Source organism: Cladophialophora carrionii, assembly GCF_000365165.1.
Source record: "Cladophialophora carrionii CBS 160.54 unplaced genomic scaffold supercont1.1, whole genome shotgun sequence".
Taxonomy (NCBI): domain Eukaryota; kingdom Fungi; phylum Ascomycota; class Eurotiomycetes; order Chaetothyriales; family Herpotrichiellaceae; genus Cladophialophora; species Cladophialophora carrionii.
In genome coordinates this window covers 412,231-430,501 of record NW_008481816.1, presented here as the reverse complement: position 1 = coordinate 430,501, position 18,271 = coordinate 412,231, and the positions used below count along the sequence as shown (strand labels likewise).

Below are 18,271 nucleotides of genomic sequence, written 5' to 3'. Positions count from 1 at the left end.
GACTTTGTGCCTTAAATCTTTCTGCTCGTACCTCCTCTGTTCAATCAAATAGCCGTCTATAAGACAGGTATGGCTCACGAAAATTTCTCTCTTTACCGTCAGACACTGTTGAGCCGACAGCATCGATACGATGCCTCTGTCCAGCTCGGCGAGTACACTCCTTTCCTCTATCCGTGGGACACGCTACCGGCGCTGTACTTGTTCCTCGCTGTTTCAATCACTCCACGCCTTCCCTTGAGCGTGGCCAGAGCTGTCCGCTACATTGCGTTCATTCTCGTACTCCTACATGGCGCCTATGTGGTCTCTCACCGGCGTACACTCTGGTTTGCTGGTGGGTATGGAATCGGGTTATCTAGTGCCTGGGGGATCATCATGTCAGGTGCTGTCCTGGTGTGCAACGACCTGGAGCGGGATTTCAAAAGGCTTGAGACACGAGTTGTGAGCTCGAAAGCCGGCAACCATCAAGAGAACGGATCAGCGCCCCATCCTGCTTCTTCAGACTCTGGGAAGCCAGTCGACATTGTGAGACGAAGGACTGCAAGCGTTTACGCCCCAGCCGATCCCAAACAGAGATCTTCTGATGTCCTGGAGCAGCCAGCTACCCGACCGTACAGACTGGTATGGCAAGGCTTTCCTTATGGTGATGGCATGCTTCACCTTATCGACTGGACAGTGGACCTCATGACGAGCTTTCGAGGTGTGGGTTGGAAACATCGAATCTCGACTGCCCATTCTATCGATGCACCAGTACTGCCCGAACGAGAGGAAGAAGAGCCTCGGTGCAAAAGTCATGAGGAGAGCAAGCCGATTTCGATTTCAACCCAAAAGTTAAGATCTCTTCAGATGAGGGCTGTACAGGACTTCATGGTCAACTACTTACTTCTGGATCTACTAAAGACTATGTTCATTACTGATCCCTATTTCCTTGGGTTGGCGCCACTGGAGAGTCCTACACCGTGGCACTGGCTGAACCGCCTCAACGAGACTCTTCCTATTGCAACACGCCTTGTACGACTCTCTCTGTCCATGGCAGGTGTCATCGTGGCACTATCGTTTATTTTCAGCCTGAATCCTCTGTTCTTTGCCACCATCCTCCCGAGGCTGGTTGACATATCAAAGCTCACAAAAGCACCATTGCTCGAGCCGAGCCTATATCCCCGAATGTGGTATCCGCTTACGACTTCGGTGATGTACTCAGGTCTAGCAGGGTTCTGGGGCAAATTCTGGCACCAAATGTTTCGGTTCGGCATCTCGGAGCCTTCGCGGGTACTGGTCAAGCAGCTTCGACTGAATCCACGTGGCAATGTTGCGAGAGTAATGCAGCTCTTGATCGCATTCGGCTTGTCAGGCACAATCCATGCGCTCGGGAGTTACTCGACGTTCTCTCTCCAACAATCTCACCCTTTGTCTGGCCCATTGCTGTTCTTTCTCTTGCAAGCGCTAGGCATCTTTCTACAGACATCCGTGGTCAAGCTGGTGGATGCACGCCTCTCCTGGGTCAGGGCGACGCCATTAACTGTTCGCCAGACAATCAACCTGATCTTTGTTCTAATTTGGCTTTACTTCACCGGCCCGCTTTTGGCCGACGATTTCGCGCGTTGTGGGATCTGGCTATTCGAACCTGTGCCTATCAGCACCCTGCGTGGACTAGGTTTCGGACCAGGTGGGAAGGACGAAGGATGGTGGACATGGTATCAGGAGGGCTCGCGGCTGACGGGCTTGTGGAAGGGCGAGAAATGGTGGGAAAGAGCATTGGCCATATACTAGGCATAGACAGAAGAGGCTCAAATGAAAATCCCATGCCATTACTGTGTGTACACAGTAAGGATATCAACCGTAAATGGACGTGTCAGGGCGCAGTATTCGTAGTGCTGGCGTGATGTGCGGAAATGGTGGGAGTGTCGCCAGTAGCTGCCAGATGATGTCACCGTTGCCGAGCCCGAATGCAAGCGTTCCAAATTTGGGAGGCGATGCCTGCGACTTCGGGTTCCTGGCATTTCGCCATTCTGCATTCTGCACTGGCTGCCATGCAATCGACGCCTCTCCCGCTATTCTCCTTGCCCACTTGAGCATCACTGCTACAGACATCAACGTTGCCATTTTGAAGTCAGCAAACGCTCAAAGCCGAGCGAAGCCACTCGTAAGGTGGCAACCGTTTTATTCTCAGTCTGACCTAGTTAGCATCCACGCTAGGTGGGCTAGCTAAGTAAAGACTTGCCCCCCAGCGTGCAGGCGTCAGTCTCGGAAACAGCTGCGGCGCAGCGTCCAAGCGTTGGGTTCAAGCCCTGCTCGGGCCCAGGCTTTTCGCTCATTGCGCTCTCGAAACTCCATCCCCCAATTCTCGCGACAGGTCAACACCACTTGGACTGCGCTCTACTTGCGTGCACGTCATTCCACAATTTCCATCTCGCTGTCTTCAATCTCACCACTGTTCCCTGCGACACGATAGACTCCCTTCGCCCATTAATCGATTGCCTGCCTGCAGCATTGCGCTCGCCTATCGGCCGTCGACCTGCCCGTGATCTCAGATCCACCCCGCGCCACCTGTTCTGTAACACCACCTCACAAACGATCCTCGCTCATATTCGCGAAAACCGCCACCCACCCAGAACAACCTAGCAGTTCGTTTCGTGTCGCCTGGCTGCTGATGTCCGTTCGTTGCGCTCCCTTTTTCCGTCATGGCAATGCAAGGCCCGCTTGCCAACGACAAGAAACGAGTAAAAGTCTATGAGCTACGCGACAATGACTGGTTCGACAGAGGCACCGGATTTTGCACCGGCCAGGTTATTAATGTACGTCGAAGGAGTTGCGCTCTGGTGGTGGTCGTGTTGGGGAAGTCACGCGCTGACGGTTGGGTGGATAGGATGAACCGCGCATCTACGTCGAGTCCGAAGACCAGCCCGATCGCATGCTCCTTGAAACGCGGATAGTGAAGGATGACGGGTATCAGAAGCAGCAAGGTCCGCAACACGAAGTTCGCACACAGAGAATCCCGCGGCGGCTAACGCGTAATAGATACGCTCATCGTGTGGACCGAGACCAATGGCATGGATATGGCTCTCAGTTTCCAAGAGGCTGAAGGGTGCGCCGTGATATGGTATGAAGAACGACAATTTCCATCGTGCCGCGCTCTGATATCGCTCTAGGGAATTTGTTCACCAAGTGCAGCAGCAGTTGCTTGCTCTACCGGGTACGCTCTCGATGCGCCCAGCTATCTACGCGGTATGCTGATTTTTTGGCAGATGACGGGCTTTCGGACGATGCGCTTGATAATATCACGACCTCGTTCACTCTCAACCCCCCCGAGCTGAGCAACCTCGACGAAATCGAACAATCGATCCGGCACGCGAGCATTACCCAGGGTGGACGCGAGGCTCTGGCAAAATTCCTGATTCGAGAAGAGTACCTGCTCAAATTAATACCACTCGTTGAAATGGCAGAGGACCTCGAAAGTCTACCGGATTTACACCGCTTATGCAATATCATGAAGGCCTTAATTCTGATGAACGATAACACCATCATCGAACACTTGGTCACGGACGATATAATCCTTGGCGTGGTCGGCGCGCTCGAGTATGATCCTGACTTCCCCACGCACAAGGCAAACCACCGTCAGTACCTGGCGGACGAATCGAGGTACAAGGAGGTGGTGGAAATCAAGGACCAGAACATCAAGCAAAAGATCCGCCAGACATGGCGGTTACAATATTTGAAGGATGTCGTGCTGGCTCGCATTCTGGACGATCCCACTTTTGGTGTTCTCAACTCCCTCATCTTCTTTAATCAAGTCGACATTGTGCAACATCTGCAAGGCAACACGGCCTTCTTGAAAGAACTGTTTGCCATCTTTAATCAGGACAACACCGACGTCAAGCGGAAGGAACAGGCAGTGCATTTCTTGCAGCAATGTGCTGCCATTGCGAAGACCCTGCAGATGCAGTCGAGAGCGAACCTCCTGAACAACTTCATCGCCCACGGCCTCTTCGCTGTTATCACATTTGCCGTCAAGCACCCGGAGCCGTCGATGAGGACGACAGGCATTGATATTCTTGTGGCCCTTCTCGACCACGATCCGAATATGATGAGGAGTTACATGCTCAAGGCAGTTTCGGAGAGGAAGGTTCCCCTGACGGACACCCTGATCGAATTGTTGCACGCCGAAACCGACCTGGGGGTGAAGAACCAGCTGGCGGATGCCATCAAGATTCTACTCGATCCACAACCGCCGTCGAACGACCCCATGGGAGCTCGACAAAACTCGGAATTCATGACCAAACTCTCGCGGCCGCAGATGACACCGACCCAGCAAGCCAACGAGCAATTTGCGCAGGACAACTTTGACCGATCGTGCCGTAAGCTGTTCCAGCCGCTAAAAGTCCTCGAGTCTCGGGAATCGATGCAGAACTTCAGCTACCAAGAAGTGTCATTGTTTTCATACCTCGTCGAGATACTGTCCTTTTTCGTACGGCAACACTCGATAAGAAGCCGACCTTTTGTTCTGTCGGAAAGTCTGGCCCCCCGAGTGGCTCAGCTGTTGCAGGTACCGCAGAAGCCGCTGAAATTGACAGCATTGAAGTTCTTCCGAACGGCAGTCTCATTACAGGACCCGTTTTATGCTGCCCAAGTCATCAAAAGCGACGCATTCGATGCTATCCTGGGTATTGTCATTGACACCATGCCCCGGGATAACCTCCTCAATTCCGCGTGCCTGGAAATGTTCGAATTTATCCGCAAGGAGGCGATAAAGCCGATCATCATTCATCTCGGAGACAACTACCGTCAGAAGCTCCAGGACATCAATTACGTCGACACTTTCGAGAACCTGCTGATGAGGTACGAACAGCTGACAAACGACCATCCTGAGCCAGAGCACACGCTGTTTAGCCAAGACGATGCGACGCCGCCAATGAACCGAACGCACATCAATGGGCGGTGGCAAGGCTTGCCAGAAATGGACGTAAGCGCCGAGGACTATTTCAACACCTCGGATGACGACGAGGAGGAAGGCGAAGAGGATACCGACCGCGAAAACATCGAAGATGTCTCGGAGCGGATGCAGTGGCATCGCAGAAGGATGAAGTCGGAAATGATGAACGGCGGCGCGAGTCCGATCGGAAAGCCCCTTGTCGATTATCCTGACGACGACGAGGATGATTCCATGGGAAGTAAAGCCGACGCTACCCCTACAACACCGCTCACGCCCGAGAGCAATAAGGACGTTTCGTCTCCCGAAGCAAAGACGACATCCGAGAAGAAGCTGCAACCATCTCCAGAGATCAAGTCCGCCACGGAGGCAGAATTACAACATCCTCCCGAAAGAGTTACCGAAAAGCGTAGGAGGCAAGAGGACGACGACGAAGACGAACTGAGCAAGCTCTCCAGTGGCCCGAAACGACGGAATTCCACGTCCAGTGCTTCCAGTCTCGCATCGCAAGGGTCAGTACGGCGGAAGAAGGGTTTCCTGCGGTCCAAACAGGCGGCTGGCGAGAACGCCAACAGTGTTTCGACGAACAACGTGGACACGGAGAACCACGTTGAAGGCCGAAAGCCACGGAAGATCGCCATCACCCTGTCGAACGTAACGAATAAAACGGATGAGACGCCGACGACGAGGGCGGATACAAAGCTGCGGAGTCATCAACAGTCAGTGACGACCAAGGAGTAGGGATATGAATAGAAAGCTGTGAAACTATGCGACCACGTTTCTTCACATTCGGCGACGGTGTTGATGGAGTACGAACGCCCTACCGACCTGTACCATACAACCAATCTCAAGGTGTTCACGGGGCGCAATGACGGATGTGGACCGAGTCCAGAGCAGTGAAATGGAAAGAGAGACCCAACACCACAGCCTAATGTCTCTGGTTTGGACGATTGAAACGATGGCGTTTGACATCTACCGCTGTCGCCTGGGCACTAGTTACCTAGCCACCTGACGACATGCGGTTTCCTGCTGTACAGATGCGGAGATTGGGAGCCTCATTGGGCCTGGAAGGGGAAACAGGTAGTGAGCAGCAAAGCCTTTTGGGGTGGGTACGGGCGAGGGATCTTGCTACGCTCTGCTCTTCTGTCAGAGCACGAAGGGTAGAGACAGAGGAGCTGTCAACCAAGGCATGTGGGCGGAATTGGGAAGCCTCACAAGACGCCCGATTGCGAGCGAAAAGACAGATTTCACGGTATATTCCATGCTGTGCTCTAGAGTCTTATCTATCTCCCTTCCAGCTATACTCGTACAGTTGTTGCCGCCGGTGCCTTCCAAGTGGCTTCAACGACTTCCAACACGTCGACGCGGAGTTTGCCGCGTTTGTCGTGCCTCGTATTCGAGCCTCGTATTGCATTCCAACTGCAGCTCCTAAACGCATCTCGTAATTTCAAACATCATCATCATCATCCGCGCCTGTCCCTATCACATGAGTTGTGGCCCTCGATTCGAGCAATGCTTAACAGTGCAGCAGCGTAGCGGCATCCCTCAAATCACATCACGACAGGGCACGTGGCACCAAAATGGCGGGTCTCCCCCTCTCGTCGTACAGCTTCGATCATGTCATTCTCCTGCTCGATACTGCGGACTTTGAAAACCCGCCGGAGTGGTTAACCAAGAATTTCACCATCATCGAGGGCGGGACGCATGCCGGTGAGTATGAGCGTCCTGCTCCTGTCGCTTTTAGCTCTATTTCTCCATGGGGTCTCTGAGCCCGATCGATTATGCCTAGATCGCCCGTACCACAAGGGGTGGGCGTCATGTTTGTCTGTTTCTCTCTCTCTTCCATTCCCTTTTTTGCCCGGCTCTCCTTTTGCAGTCTTATTTTCGTGTATTAGATCGACCCTAACATCCCGCAGGCGGCTCTTCGCGCAACAAACTCGTCGTCTTTCCTGACGGGACATACATCGAACTGATCAACTGGGTCACCGAACCGAAAGAGTTCTTCGACTGGGCCAACAAACCCCCGGGGCTGATCGATTTCGCGCTCACGACACCCACTTCGGCGTACGAAACGTTCAACGAGGTCACCCAACGATTAGAATCCGAAGACGGACACGGCGGACGTGGAGACGGCGGGCTGGGCGTCAAATACAAGGATCCTCTCCCCGGCGGCCGGAAACGCAAAGACGGACAGGACGTCAAATGGCACGTCACCAAGCCATCACTCGACAATGACGCGCCTAACCTCCCCATGCCGCTGGACAAGTTCTTCCCCAAAGGACGTCTGGATACGCCGTTCTTCTGCCACGACGTCACGGACCGGGCGTTGCGTGTCCCGTATGCTGAGAAGGACATCTCCGAGACGCATCCCTGTGGTGCGCGGGGGATTGTTTCCGTCGAGGTGGTCGTGCCGGAAGAGAAGATGGACAGTTACATTCGCTTGTACGGCTCTGTGCTGGGCGTCGAGGCGAGCGTCCACGGCGGCTATCGGTACTCTCCGACCACCAGTGTGAGTTTCCCGCTGAGCACGCCGAATGCAGACGAACCGGCGATGAAGGCGCTCAGGGGCAGGGTGGGTGTTGAGATTCGGGCGCCCAGGGACCAAGATGATGAAGCCTGGGTGCGGGAGCGAGGCGTGGGGATCAGAGAAGTGCGAATCTTTGCAGAGGCGAAAGGCGAGGATGAAGTGGACGAGGCGCCGCTTGACAGCGAAGGCATTGGAGCGAGCTTGGTCCTGGTCAAGGAGCCCGTGGGGTTCTGGCAGGAAGGACCCCGATGATGGGAGGGAGGGAGGGAGCAAAGAGGAGGAGAACTCGAAGCGGCGGCCGGGCAAGTCAAATGCCGTTTTCGACTCGAGACAAGCAGTATCAGGACTGCATCGGTATTGTACTGGGGCACCTGGATGACGAGGGGTGGTGCCTGGAATTGGCCCCAGACCGAGAAAGTGAGATCAGGAACGCCAAGCAGGCTGAGGCTCGTTGCCCTCTCTCTTTCTCTATTCAGTTCAGTCTCAATGCTACACCATCGAGTATCACAATTTGTTGTGCCTCGCGGCAGCGGTCCCTCTCTCATCAAGACTCCCCGGATGTGTTCCAGCTCTCAGCCTCGCACCGCCGTCGATACTGATATCCTCGCCATTGACATAGCTCCCCGCGCGGCTACAAAGATACAGCACCACACCAGCGATATCTTCGGGCCTCCCCAGCCTCCCAAGCGGGTTCTGCTGCCCCACGACGTCCACGCCTCCAAGGTAATCGATCTGCGGATTCGCCAATCTGGAAGGGAAGAAGCCCGGCGCGACGATGTTGGTCGTGATGTTCTTGGGCGCCAGCTCCAGCGCCAGGTTCCTACCCAGATGGTGTGCGGCGGCCTTGGACACGCTGTACATGATGGCGCCGCGCGCTCCCACATGGGGCACGATGATTCCGCCGACCGACGAGGTGATGAGGATCCGGGAAGGGTCTTCCGGCGTTGCAGACCGGGATAGAAGCGGGACCATACTGCCAGGTCACGACCAGGAGTCAGTACGAAATCGACTGTCCACACCACACCAAATATACACTTTGCCATCCCACACGGCGGGCGGAGAACCCACGTATGTACTCTCAAAGACACAGCGAACACCGAGAGCCAAAGAGACAGGACGCGCCGCGACAAACACAGCACAGCCATGAAGGGTTGCGGAAGAGAGGAGAGCGTAGGAGGGAGCGCATAGGTAGGAGAACGAACGACTCACAATCGACACAAGTTGAACACGCCCCTGACGTTCAAATCCAACGTCTTGACGCTCTTCCAGTCGTCAAAGTCCTCGAACGGGCCGCCCCAACTGGCCGCCGCGTTCGCGACCAGGATATCCACACCCCTTGCTTTCGCCCCGCCCTGTCCCTGTCCTGCGTCTTTTCCAATCTCGGCTTCGACGTCCTTGACGAACCTCTCGATCTGGTCCGTATGCCCGACGTTCGCGGGGATGGACACGGCCACGCCCCTGATCCCAGGGAGGGCATTCAGCTTCTGCACGGCGGCGTCGAGGTTCTTGGCATCCCGCGCCGTGATGATGACTTTGGCGCACCCGGCCCGCAAAAACGCCGTCGCGCAGTAGAGCCCGATGCCGCGGGAGCCTATGTTAGGATAATCACCGGGGTCAGTGGTAAAGCAACATTTGAATAGTAGGAAGATCACCGAGGGCCAGTGGTAAAGCAAACATTTTGAATAGTAAGCAGTAAAAAGGTGAGAGTCAACAAGGCCAGGTCAGCCTCAGCCCGCGGAAGACCCAACCTCCGAGGAAAAACGACCCGCGGAACCGCGACATTGTGACTACGACGCCGTTGTCGCGCGAATCTTCTTTCTCGGAAAAACACACACGCACACGCACCTCCTGTGACGACGGCTATCTTCCCGTCCAGCCGGAACAGCGTCTCAAAGTCCTTGATCTCCGCCATCTGAGATCTCAGGGGAAAGGCACGACCCCGATAATTGGATCAACTCCTATTTTGCTGGTCCTTCTCCTCCTCCTCGTCGTCGTAAGCCTCGTCCAGTGAGCTCAGAATCCTCTACTGCGCGAGCTCGGTTCAAGCAAGGGTTTCGTGCCCGATACTCAATCTTGGATACTCTCCGATTGAAATTATGCCCTTTTTTCCCTTGGACTGTGGTTCCGCAATGCCGAGTCGTGGAATCACAATCGCGACGCTTTCGAATCAAATTGTATCGGAGAGACGGTATCTCGAATGATGTGACCTGTGACTTGCCTCTGGGGTATTCAAGCCAAGAATTGTCATGACCTGACCACAATGACTCGAGCACGGCTCTGAAGTGGGGGAAGAAGATGGAGAAGCAGATGAGGCTGGCACTGATCCGAAGTTGAACCTCGGTCACACTGGCGGCCAAAGATCCTGTAGCCGGCTGGACCGATTGCATACGATGATATGCTCAAAATTCTAACTCTATGACGGTGCTTGTACAGGTTGAGCGAGCTGCCTCTCTACTGTGATATCCAGAGTCCAACTTTGTGACCCGATTTAGCCCCACAATGCGTGACGATGCAACTCCGACGATATATTATGCTTATGCCCATACCGTAATTTCATTCCCTCGCCTCAGAAAAGCTGGTCCAGACTTCCTCTGCGACTCACTTCCTTGCTAATTCTGCGCGGGTGTGGAGCATGAGCTGGGCCATCAACATCAACCGATCCACGAGCGCGCTCATGTCTGTCCGGGCTCGACCTCCGCCGTGGCTTGCTGATGCTCGGTCGATACCTCGGTCCCTCCGGGCTTGTCTTCGATCGTGATCTCATGACGGCGGGCCCGTTGGGCGGAATCCATGGATCCTTCAGTTTCATGCTTGTACTTCGTCCTTTGAGAGCTCCCGCACTAAAATTCCCGATGTCGGACTGTTTGGGAGCAACGTTAGGATCCGCAACCACATTGTTGTAGCCAGGAAGATCTTTTGATGTCCGTCGTGGATCTCCTCGCTTGATCTCTCCGCTCGGCCTCTTCTGCTTCCGCTGAAATTGTTGCTGTCGGTTCTGGAGCTCCCTTTGTCGGTTCATCATATTGCGCTCCTCCTCGCTTAGCATGACCTTGCGAGGAGGGGAATCAGGGGGAATCCCGAATTCGGATTCGGAAAAGCCGAGACCCGAGGTTGAAACTTGGAGTCTGGGCAGCCGTGGGCCAAGTCGCTGTGCAGGGGTGTTGTTCTCTGGCGCAATATGGCAGTGATAACAGCTTGGATGTCTGTGGAGATGATGGTGCGAGGACAATGCCCTGCTATGACGCCCTGGTGCCGTGTTTTCGTCTGTTGTCGAATCAAGCGGCCCATCTTGGCAATGTTGATGAGTATGATGCGACCGACGAGGAGACTTGTCAGTGTCGTTCGTGAGGTCGCGAAGATCAGCGGATTGGAGTGATGCCTCGTGTCTTGCACGTTCGATAGACCGTCGCACAGGAATCTCAAAAGCTTGACCTTGATGGAAAGTAGCATGACTGGGCCCACTAGTTGGAACCGGTACCGTTTTGGCTCTCTTAGCTTCGATAGAAGCAGCGACTTGCGCCAGAGAATTGGGTGGGATATCCAAGGAGTTCATGGGTATGATTGTAACAGGCAATTGCACTGCAACCGTCTTGAACATCTTGAGCGTCACGACAACGTTGATGAAGTATCTGACCTCAAAGAAGCGCCCAGTGCTGATCGTGACATGTCCGCGTGGAGCTTCAAGCTCGATAGTACGGACATCTGAGGAATGCGCGGGCACGCCTCGCCAAGCAGGCGACCTCTTCAAAGTTGTTCCACTCACGATATCGGTGTCGGTTCGCTTAGGAAGGCGGAGGTAGTTCGCGCTTTTCTCTGCGGTCCCTGCAGGGGCATGAATGTACCATAGTGTCGATTTCTCCAGTTGAACCTCGATTTTCTTGACTGCCTTTGCCGTAGTGTTGGCGACGTGGACATCGATGAAAATCATGCCCCCATTGACCCATGTTTGACGATGTAGACCGGCAGTCAGCTTGACTGTTTGGACGTCTGGCTCCCGTGCCAGATACAGTGTGTCTGTGGCCAGAAGAGGACTTGCGAGGCTTGCCAGTGCCTTTTCTGGGTCATGCACCGTAAGCATTTGTACGTTCCATGTCTGTCTAATGACAATTCGCTTGTCTCCGGTTTTGACCACGACTGAAGGGCAAAGGAGATATCGGATCGAAGCTTGCTTTGAGGAATAAGGAGGCGGACCTAGTTTCAGAGGTAGATTGACGCAGAATGGAAGGACTGACGTCGCTGATTTCATCTCCCACCACAGGTCCGGGCCAGGCTGCGGATGCTGAGAGGTGACCAACGAAGGTGGAGGGGGGTTTTCCTTGTCGAACAGTTCCGTAGCGAGGGACAGGAAGACCCAACGACGACCGTCAGATATCTCTTCCACGCCAATGACATCAACACAGGCCCTCGTGATGTACATTGGCTTAGTCTTTGGTTTTCGTGCAACTCCACCATCAACCTGGATGGTCAATTGTCCCTCCACGGTCCCTCCTCCTACACATAGTGGAGAAGGCAGACTGATTGACAGCTCAACCCGAGGGTGTCGGCTGCTGCCGTTGTCCAAGACTTCATGAGGAGGTGAGGTGCGGATGAAGGTACGTGCGAGGGAGGGACGGAGGATCTCTGATGATTGAGCTGCGCGGCGTACTGACTGGCGAACAGGCGACTCAGCTCGTCCTCTATGCGGGATTACTGTGCCGGTACCGTCCAATTCCGGTATCCTCCATGTGGCCATCTCCCGCATCGAAATTTGCCCTGAATCTCCAAGACTGCGTGAGAATATGTTCGCGGAAGAACGTCTTTCAGGGACAGCCCGATGAGGCAAGCTGATTGCACTTGTCGCTCGACTACCTAAGCCTGAGAGAGCATTTCCCGGACCACCGCGGAACGCTGAAGGGGTAAGATACTCGGACGATGTCGTATGCGAGAGAGTGTCGGCCTGTGCTGGGGGAGTTTGCGGTCTATCTCTGCTACCATCGGCCCAGGCTTGAGCAGGATTTCCGAGCGTAGCAGTTCTTGACGATCCAGAGACTTCACGTATGTCTGAAAGTTGATGGACTCGGTGTCGTGCTAGAGCAGAGATCGGGCGGACGAAAGCTTCTCTTGAGGGCAATGGGAAACGTGTAGGCTTGCCGTCGTCCGTTGACATTCGCTTTGGCAGGTGAAATCGTTTCAAGGAGTCTGAGCCTCTTCGTCAGTCTGGCTTCATGAGACTGCGGCGTTCTGGCTGTTTTCAACACACCTTTCGCTGTCCAGTGCTCCATCGGAACGCAGTTGCTGTGATATGCATACGGTAAGAGGCTTCCTATTATCCGTCAAGCATTGCTTCAGGCCTCAAAGAAATGTCATTTCGTGAACAAGGTCATTTTGACTGGGGAAAGCAGAGAGACGGTCCCCAGAGGTTTGACTAAAGGAAACCGTAGCGATCGTGCCTGCCATGATGTCCAGCAAGCAGCGATGACACTGTTCTTTCCACAGCTAATTGAGCAGGAGCCGCTGGCGCACCCAACAACACCACTATTCGCCTCATTTCAGTCACAGTTCTGCCGCAGACGTCTTACTGTTTGTCAAGTACTCGTATTCCCCGGAGATCGGGGGAAGATCATGAAGCTCTTTGCACACTCGACATCGAGAGCGTCTCGGACGGTCTACTACCTGCGACCTTTACGTCCGCCTCAAAGGATGCTGCGAGTAATTTAGCTTGCCAACAGCACTATGAACCAGCATCAAAAAAACTTCCCGAAGCTTCTTGTCCAAGAAGCCAGTCTTGACCGTTGGGTGTTGTAAGGTCCAGATGATGCACGCTTGGGCCGCTTTACCACCACTTGGTTTCGCGCTTTGAGCTCGTGGTGGCCACGCAGGTTGTAGTACTGAGTACAGTTTCCACAAGGTCATGTGCCCCCACTGTTGCGCGACCATTGGAAGCCGAAGGACGGAGAGTTGAGCCGAGATCAGGCGGTGAGCGACCGTATGGCTCCAAAAGGATGATGCTACATCACAACATTCCACGAGTTGGCCGCTTGAACCCTCTTCGAGCTTCGACTCGACCAGGGCTCGTGCACCGGCTTTACAACTCCCAGGTGTTGTATGTAGGGACCGTGATCTGCGACGACATTCCAGGCCACAACTGCGGAGGTTAAGCGAGTCTCGCCAGAGGTAACCAAGGTGAAGGTGAAGTTGAAGTGAGGTCGAGATTAGTCCACGGAGAAAGACGAGACAGGAGGGCGGGGAACCCCTGTTACAGGGACCAAGAGCAACCAAGCGCAGGGTGCTCTTCGGCTAGCAGCCCCCCAAGTGACCTCCTAGTGGCTGCTGTCGGTTGAATTAGGCTCATCTGACGAAGGCCGGCGCTCGCCTGACGTTGGATCAGCCTTGTTTCACCTTTCCTCTTGAACTGTTAGTGACTGCTCTATTCCAAGTGAGGGCACAAATTGCGGCCGGGTTCTGCTCTTATTGGATCCCGCACATCGCAGACCCGGCTTGAAAATTTTTCTTCCACGTGGCTTGTGGCCGGTCTCTTGTCCAATGTCGTGGCTGCTCCATAGCGTCTCCACCTAGTCACTCGGGGTTCGAGAAAACTTTTCCTGCTGTTCGACGTGCGCCCGAGCTGGAATGCCACAATGCTTGTCGCTTACTGGGTAAACCACCTGCCCGGACAAGTATTGGGTAGCTTTCCCCCCTTCGTGTTGAGATCGCTCGGCCTTCCGTTTGATGGCGCAACGATCGGCTGGTGCCCTCGGGTCCTCTCTCCTTCCGGTTTCAAGCAAGCTCCTCATTCTGGCTCCTCGAGCGAAGTCGGATTTGGTCTGCTCTAGCATTTTCGGACCACCATCGTTTGTCTGAGTCCTGCAGCCGGAGAGTCCGGATCACGTCAATCACTCAACCTGGGGTTCAAACGGTGCCACGCACGACAAGGGAGGGGAAAAGGAAGCCTCAGCCGTGGCAGTCTGTGCACCGAGTTTTCTTAAGCCCTGCTCTTGCCTCCCCACCAGCGGCATCCTTCCACTACCCAGGAAAATTTGTTAGCTCATTCGATTACCTCACTCTGGCGCCATCTTTGGCCTGCCCTTTGCTTTACATCTCTTATCTCTGTTTACTGTTGTCAATTATTATCTATCTTTTACGTGTTCGATATCAGCTCACCCCAGGAATCGCGCGTCTATTCTTGCGTTTCCCCGGATCGCCCATCGACAAATCTACCCCTTATCGGCGCTTATGCCAGGCACATTGCATTAGACCGGTCGCGTGGAGCAGGCATGGGCTCTGTCGCGAACACCGACGTCACACTATCCGACGCTGTGGTACCCAAGCGGGAGTCAAGTGTTGACCGGTATTCCTCCTTCTCGGTATCGACTCCAGAGGGAGAGGATGGCGCTCCGGGCGGCGAAGAGCACAGAGCAGCAGAGCCTGCTCCTGCTCCGAAGCGTAAGGGCGGCAGGAAGCCGGTAAGACACTCAAGTTCTCCGTTTGTGTTATTCCGCTCACTGATTCATGCAGATCTACGCAACGTCAGAAGAGCGGAAGCAGAGAAACCGCCAGGCGCAAGCGGCATTCCGTGAGCGACGTACCGAGTACATCAAGCAGCTCGAAACCACCATCCAACATCATGAAGAGACTCTCCAAAATCTCCAGCAGAGTCATCGCGCGGCCGCAGACGAGTGCCTGATGCTCCGGTACAAGAACTCATTGCTCGAACGCATCCTTCTCGAAAAGGGTTCGTGTCACCCCCCATGTTTCGCTCACTCGACCTTTGCTTACTTGTCCTGCCAGGTATCGATGTCCAAGCTGAACTTGCGCTCAAGGGGAGCCCTACACTGCGACCGCATCGCGCACCCCCGATCACGGGTCAGGCTTCGCCCATGCAGAAGGCGATGCTCAGCCGGCAGCAATCGAGACATCGAAATTCAATGGCACCTCCACTTCAGACTGTAAATCCTACTACCCAGGCAGGAGGACCGCGAAACTTCGCAGGCTCACCCACAGCACAGCCCACTCCTCCTTCCCAACATTCCTCTCCTTCCACAGCAAAATCGCCCGGTTTTGCTTTGCAAGGTGGGATGACCTCACCTGCGACGGAAATGGCCGCTCAGCAACCTCCACAGCAGCAGCAGGTCCGACCGTTACCACCTTCGCATCCCGCCTCGTTCCCGCCGCAGCATAGGTCGCAGGTGCGACCCCTATCAGGAACCAACCTGCCGCAAGCCTACCCTCCACGAACCCAACCAGAAAGCTACTATCCGGCTTCATTCCAGAAGCATTACACTCAACTCGGCAAGCTGACCCGTTCCCTTTTCCCCTTGCGCATGTGGAGCTTTGTTCGTCCTAGACTGATTCCGTGAGTACAGAGCAGGAGTACGATGCGCAAGCCGACATGATAGATGACCTCGATGGCGGCGGCGACGACGTCGACACCGATAGCTTCATTCCAAACTTTCGGCTCCCGCCTACGACGTCCACTGCCGGCATGTCGATGGGCATGCAGGCGTCCCCGCCGATGACTACTAGTGCAGCTAGCGATGGCGGGGGCGGAGGCACTTTCATCGACCCATACGATCCCATGCTGGACGCAGACCCGTTCGGGTTGACTGCCAGTATGCATTTTCCGAACCCCTACACATACCCGCCTGTGCATCCCAGAAGATGAATTTTGAGGACAAGATACCCAGCGTCACGCATGTCCAGTGATGATTGATTGAAACGCATAATGAGCATTGCGAACATGGGCATTGAGCGAAGGCGTACTGTCTAACTTGCACAGCATTAGTGGGTGGGTGGATGGTATTCAGCTGCATGCATGTCCTCGTCTTGGAGCCTGTGCCCGACGTGATGACCCACAGCATTGTTGTCTGCTTCTGTTGTAAATAACGCGATCCAAAAACACCCTTATAAAGCTTGTCGCGTGCTCTTCGCTAGAACAGACCACCAGCTTGCTGTTGCTTGCTCGAATTCTACGTTCCCAGGACCTAGTTCTGGGGCGACAGAGTGCCAAGCGAAATCCGAAAGCGGCTAGCGCACATTACAATCGAGGTTGTCCTCCGAATTGTCACGATTGCGTAGCGACTCTGATTCTGATCGATTTTCATCACCGCTTCAGACCCAACCCTTCTCGACTCGACAAGGTCCAACGACTTGGTAGTTGTGGACGTTGTCTTGGTCGAGCGATTCATTCTCTTCACCTCAAATTGGAGCCTCATTAAAAGCAAGCCTTCACGGAAGGCGCTCGAGAGGCTCACGTCATGGCGGACGTCAAGAGCAAGGTGAGCATCAGCTGGAGCTGCGTTTTCCAAACCATCCTCGCACAGTCACTGACAGCAATCTGCACAGAACCTCTACGAGCTGTTGGGTAAGACTGCCATGGGCGCGTCACCTCGAGCTTCGCGATTGACATGAGAATTGCAGGAAATACCTCGGACCAGGACTCTGACCGCGAACCCGATCCACCCACCAAGACTGTCGACAAGCCGGCTCCTCGTCATGGCAAACGCGATGCGCCAAAGGAAGCCCCTGCGCCCCCAGCTGACCGCGCCGGCGTAGCTCCTCGAGGCGGTCGCGGTGGTCAGCGCTCAGGTGGTTTCAATGACAACGAAACTGGTACATACTTGCAAAAAAATCTGGATAAGAAACATCTTGCTGACACGTTGTAAAAGCCTTCCGCAACAGAGCTACCGGTAGAAACTACAATCGCGATCAACCCACCGAAGGTGCTGGCGAAGATGGCTATGGCAATCGCCCTGGCCGTGACAGCGGCCCAGGTGTTCGGCGCGGTGGCCGTGGCCAGCGAGGACCTCGTCGTGGCGGAGATCGTCACAGCCGCACTGGTGTTGCGTAAGTTATCTGCCGCGATTCACTTGTCTACTGTCCTAATGCGTGCAGTGACCATCCGAAGCAGGTGGACCATGGCTGGGGTGAAAGCACTGGTCAAGGCGAATGGGCCGATGAGAAGGCTGGAGAAGCCATAGCCACAGAAGAACAGAAGGAGGGTGGATGGGACGCTGGTGCCCAGAACCCGGCGTGGAATGAAAATGCTGAACAAACCACCATTCCCGAGGATGGCGCTGTCCCAGATCCGGCCGCTCCAGAGGCTGAACCCGAGCCAGAGGACACCCACAAGTCCTATGCCGAGTACCTTGCTGAGCAGGCTGCCAAGAAGTTGGAAGGCCTTGGTCTGAAGGAAGCTCGTCGACCCAACGAGGGCGCCAAGGAGAACAAGAAGTGGAATGCGGCCAAGGAGCTTACCAAGACCGAGGACGCCGACTACTTCAAGGGCGAGGAGAAGGCCAAGCGCGAACGCGAGCGTGCCACGAAGAAAGAGTTCCTTGACATTGACTACAGCTTCAAAGAGCAGTCGCGCGAGGGCCGTGGTGGCCGTGGTGGTCGCGGCAGTGGGCGCGCACGCGGAGACCGTGGTGATTTCCGTGGCGGACGAGGCGGTGGTGGCGATCGCGGTGATCGTAGCGACCGTGGTGAGTTCCGCGGCGCGCGTGGACGCGGACGCGGTGAGCGAGAACGTGGCGACTTCCGTGGAGGACGAGGACGCGGTGGCCGTGGCGATGCTCCTGCTGTCCCGGTCGACGACGAATCGGCTTTCCCCAGCTTGGGAGGAAAGTAAGCCCGCACGCCCATGGCCGTGTCCGCTTCCTGACCACAAACCCGTCGCACAACACCGCACCGTCCATTTACTTCGCGCCATACAACACCACCGGCTTTGTACTATGTGAACAGCAACACTCGTTGGCTCGATACCGTCAATCCATTACTGTACTGGCGGGTTCCGAGGCAGAGAGCAACGCATTTGCAGGGAGAAAGATCGGGTTTATTCGACA

The 18,271-nt window shown here is 55.0% G+C and overlaps 7 protein-coding genes across 7 annotated transcripts; 5 read left to right on the top strand and 2 right to left on the bottom strand.

Moving 5' to 3' along the window:
- Window positions 1–69: 69 nt before the first annotated feature.
- On the top strand, window positions 70–1,767 carry G647_00152 (uncharacterized protein; the record flags this gene model as incomplete). Its single annotated transcript, XM_008723555.1, has 1 exon — window positions 70–1,767. The coding sequence occupies one exon, from the start codon at window positions 70–72 to the stop codon at window positions 1,765–1,767; it is 1,698 nt and encodes a 565-aa protein (XP_008721777.1).
- A 911-nt stretch (window positions 1,768–2,678) lies between these two features.
- G647_00151 (uncharacterized protein) lies at window positions 2,679–5,665 on the top strand (the record flags this gene model as incomplete). Its single annotated transcript, XM_008723554.1, has 5 exons — window positions 2,679–2,792; window positions 2,864–2,960; window positions 3,016–3,097; window positions 3,147–3,190; window positions 3,243–5,665. 5 exons carry the CDS (start codon window positions 2,679–2,681, stop codon window positions 5,663–5,665), a joined length of 2,760 nt encoding a protein of 919 aa, XP_008721776.1.
- An 839-nt stretch (window positions 5,666–6,504) lies between these two features.
- On the top strand, window positions 6,505–7,703 carry G647_00150 (uncharacterized protein; the record flags this gene model as incomplete). The annotated part of the gene is made up of 2 exons (XM_008723553.1): window positions 6,505–6,634; window positions 6,841–7,703. The coding sequence occupies 2 exons, from the start codon at window positions 6,505–6,507 to the stop codon at window positions 7,701–7,703; spliced, it is 993 nt and encodes a 330-aa protein (XP_008721775.1).
- A 252-nt stretch (window positions 7,704–7,955) lies between these two features.
- G647_00149 (uncharacterized protein) lies at window positions 7,956–9,363 on the bottom strand (the record flags this gene model as incomplete). The annotated part of the gene is made up of 3 exons (XM_008723552.1): window positions 7,956–8,424; window positions 8,661–9,042; window positions 9,297–9,363. 3 exons carry the CDS (start codon window positions 9,361–9,363, stop codon window positions 7,956–7,958), a joined length of 918 nt encoding a protein of 305 aa, XP_008721774.1.
- A 654-nt stretch (window positions 9,364–10,017) lies between these two features.
- On the bottom strand, window positions 10,018–12,183 carry G647_00148 (uncharacterized protein; the record flags this gene model as incomplete). The annotated part of the gene is made up of 1 exon (XM_008723551.1): window positions 10,018–12,183. The coding sequence occupies one exon, from the start codon at window positions 12,181–12,183 to the stop codon at window positions 10,018–10,020; it is 2,166 nt and encodes a 721-aa protein (XP_008721773.1).
- A 2,521-nt stretch (window positions 12,184–14,704) lies between these two features.
- G647_00147 (uncharacterized protein) lies at window positions 14,705–16,092 on the top strand (the record flags this gene model as incomplete). Its single annotated transcript, XM_008723550.1, has 4 exons — window positions 14,705–14,893; window positions 14,946–15,162; window positions 15,219–15,731; window positions 15,794–16,092. 4 exons carry the CDS (start codon window positions 14,705–14,707, stop codon window positions 16,090–16,092), a joined length of 1,218 nt encoding a protein of 405 aa, XP_008721772.1.
- Window positions 16,093–16,834: 742 nt separating this feature from the next.
- Window positions 16,835–18,057, top strand: G647_00146 (uncharacterized protein; the record flags this gene model as incomplete). Its single annotated transcript, XM_008723549.1, has 3 exons — window positions 16,835–17,039; window positions 17,096–17,273; window positions 17,322–18,057. The coding sequence occupies 3 exons, from the start codon at window positions 16,835–16,837 to the stop codon at window positions 18,055–18,057; spliced, it is 1,119 nt and encodes a 372-aa protein (XP_008721771.1).
- Between the last annotated feature and the right edge of the window lie 214 nt (window positions 18,058–18,271).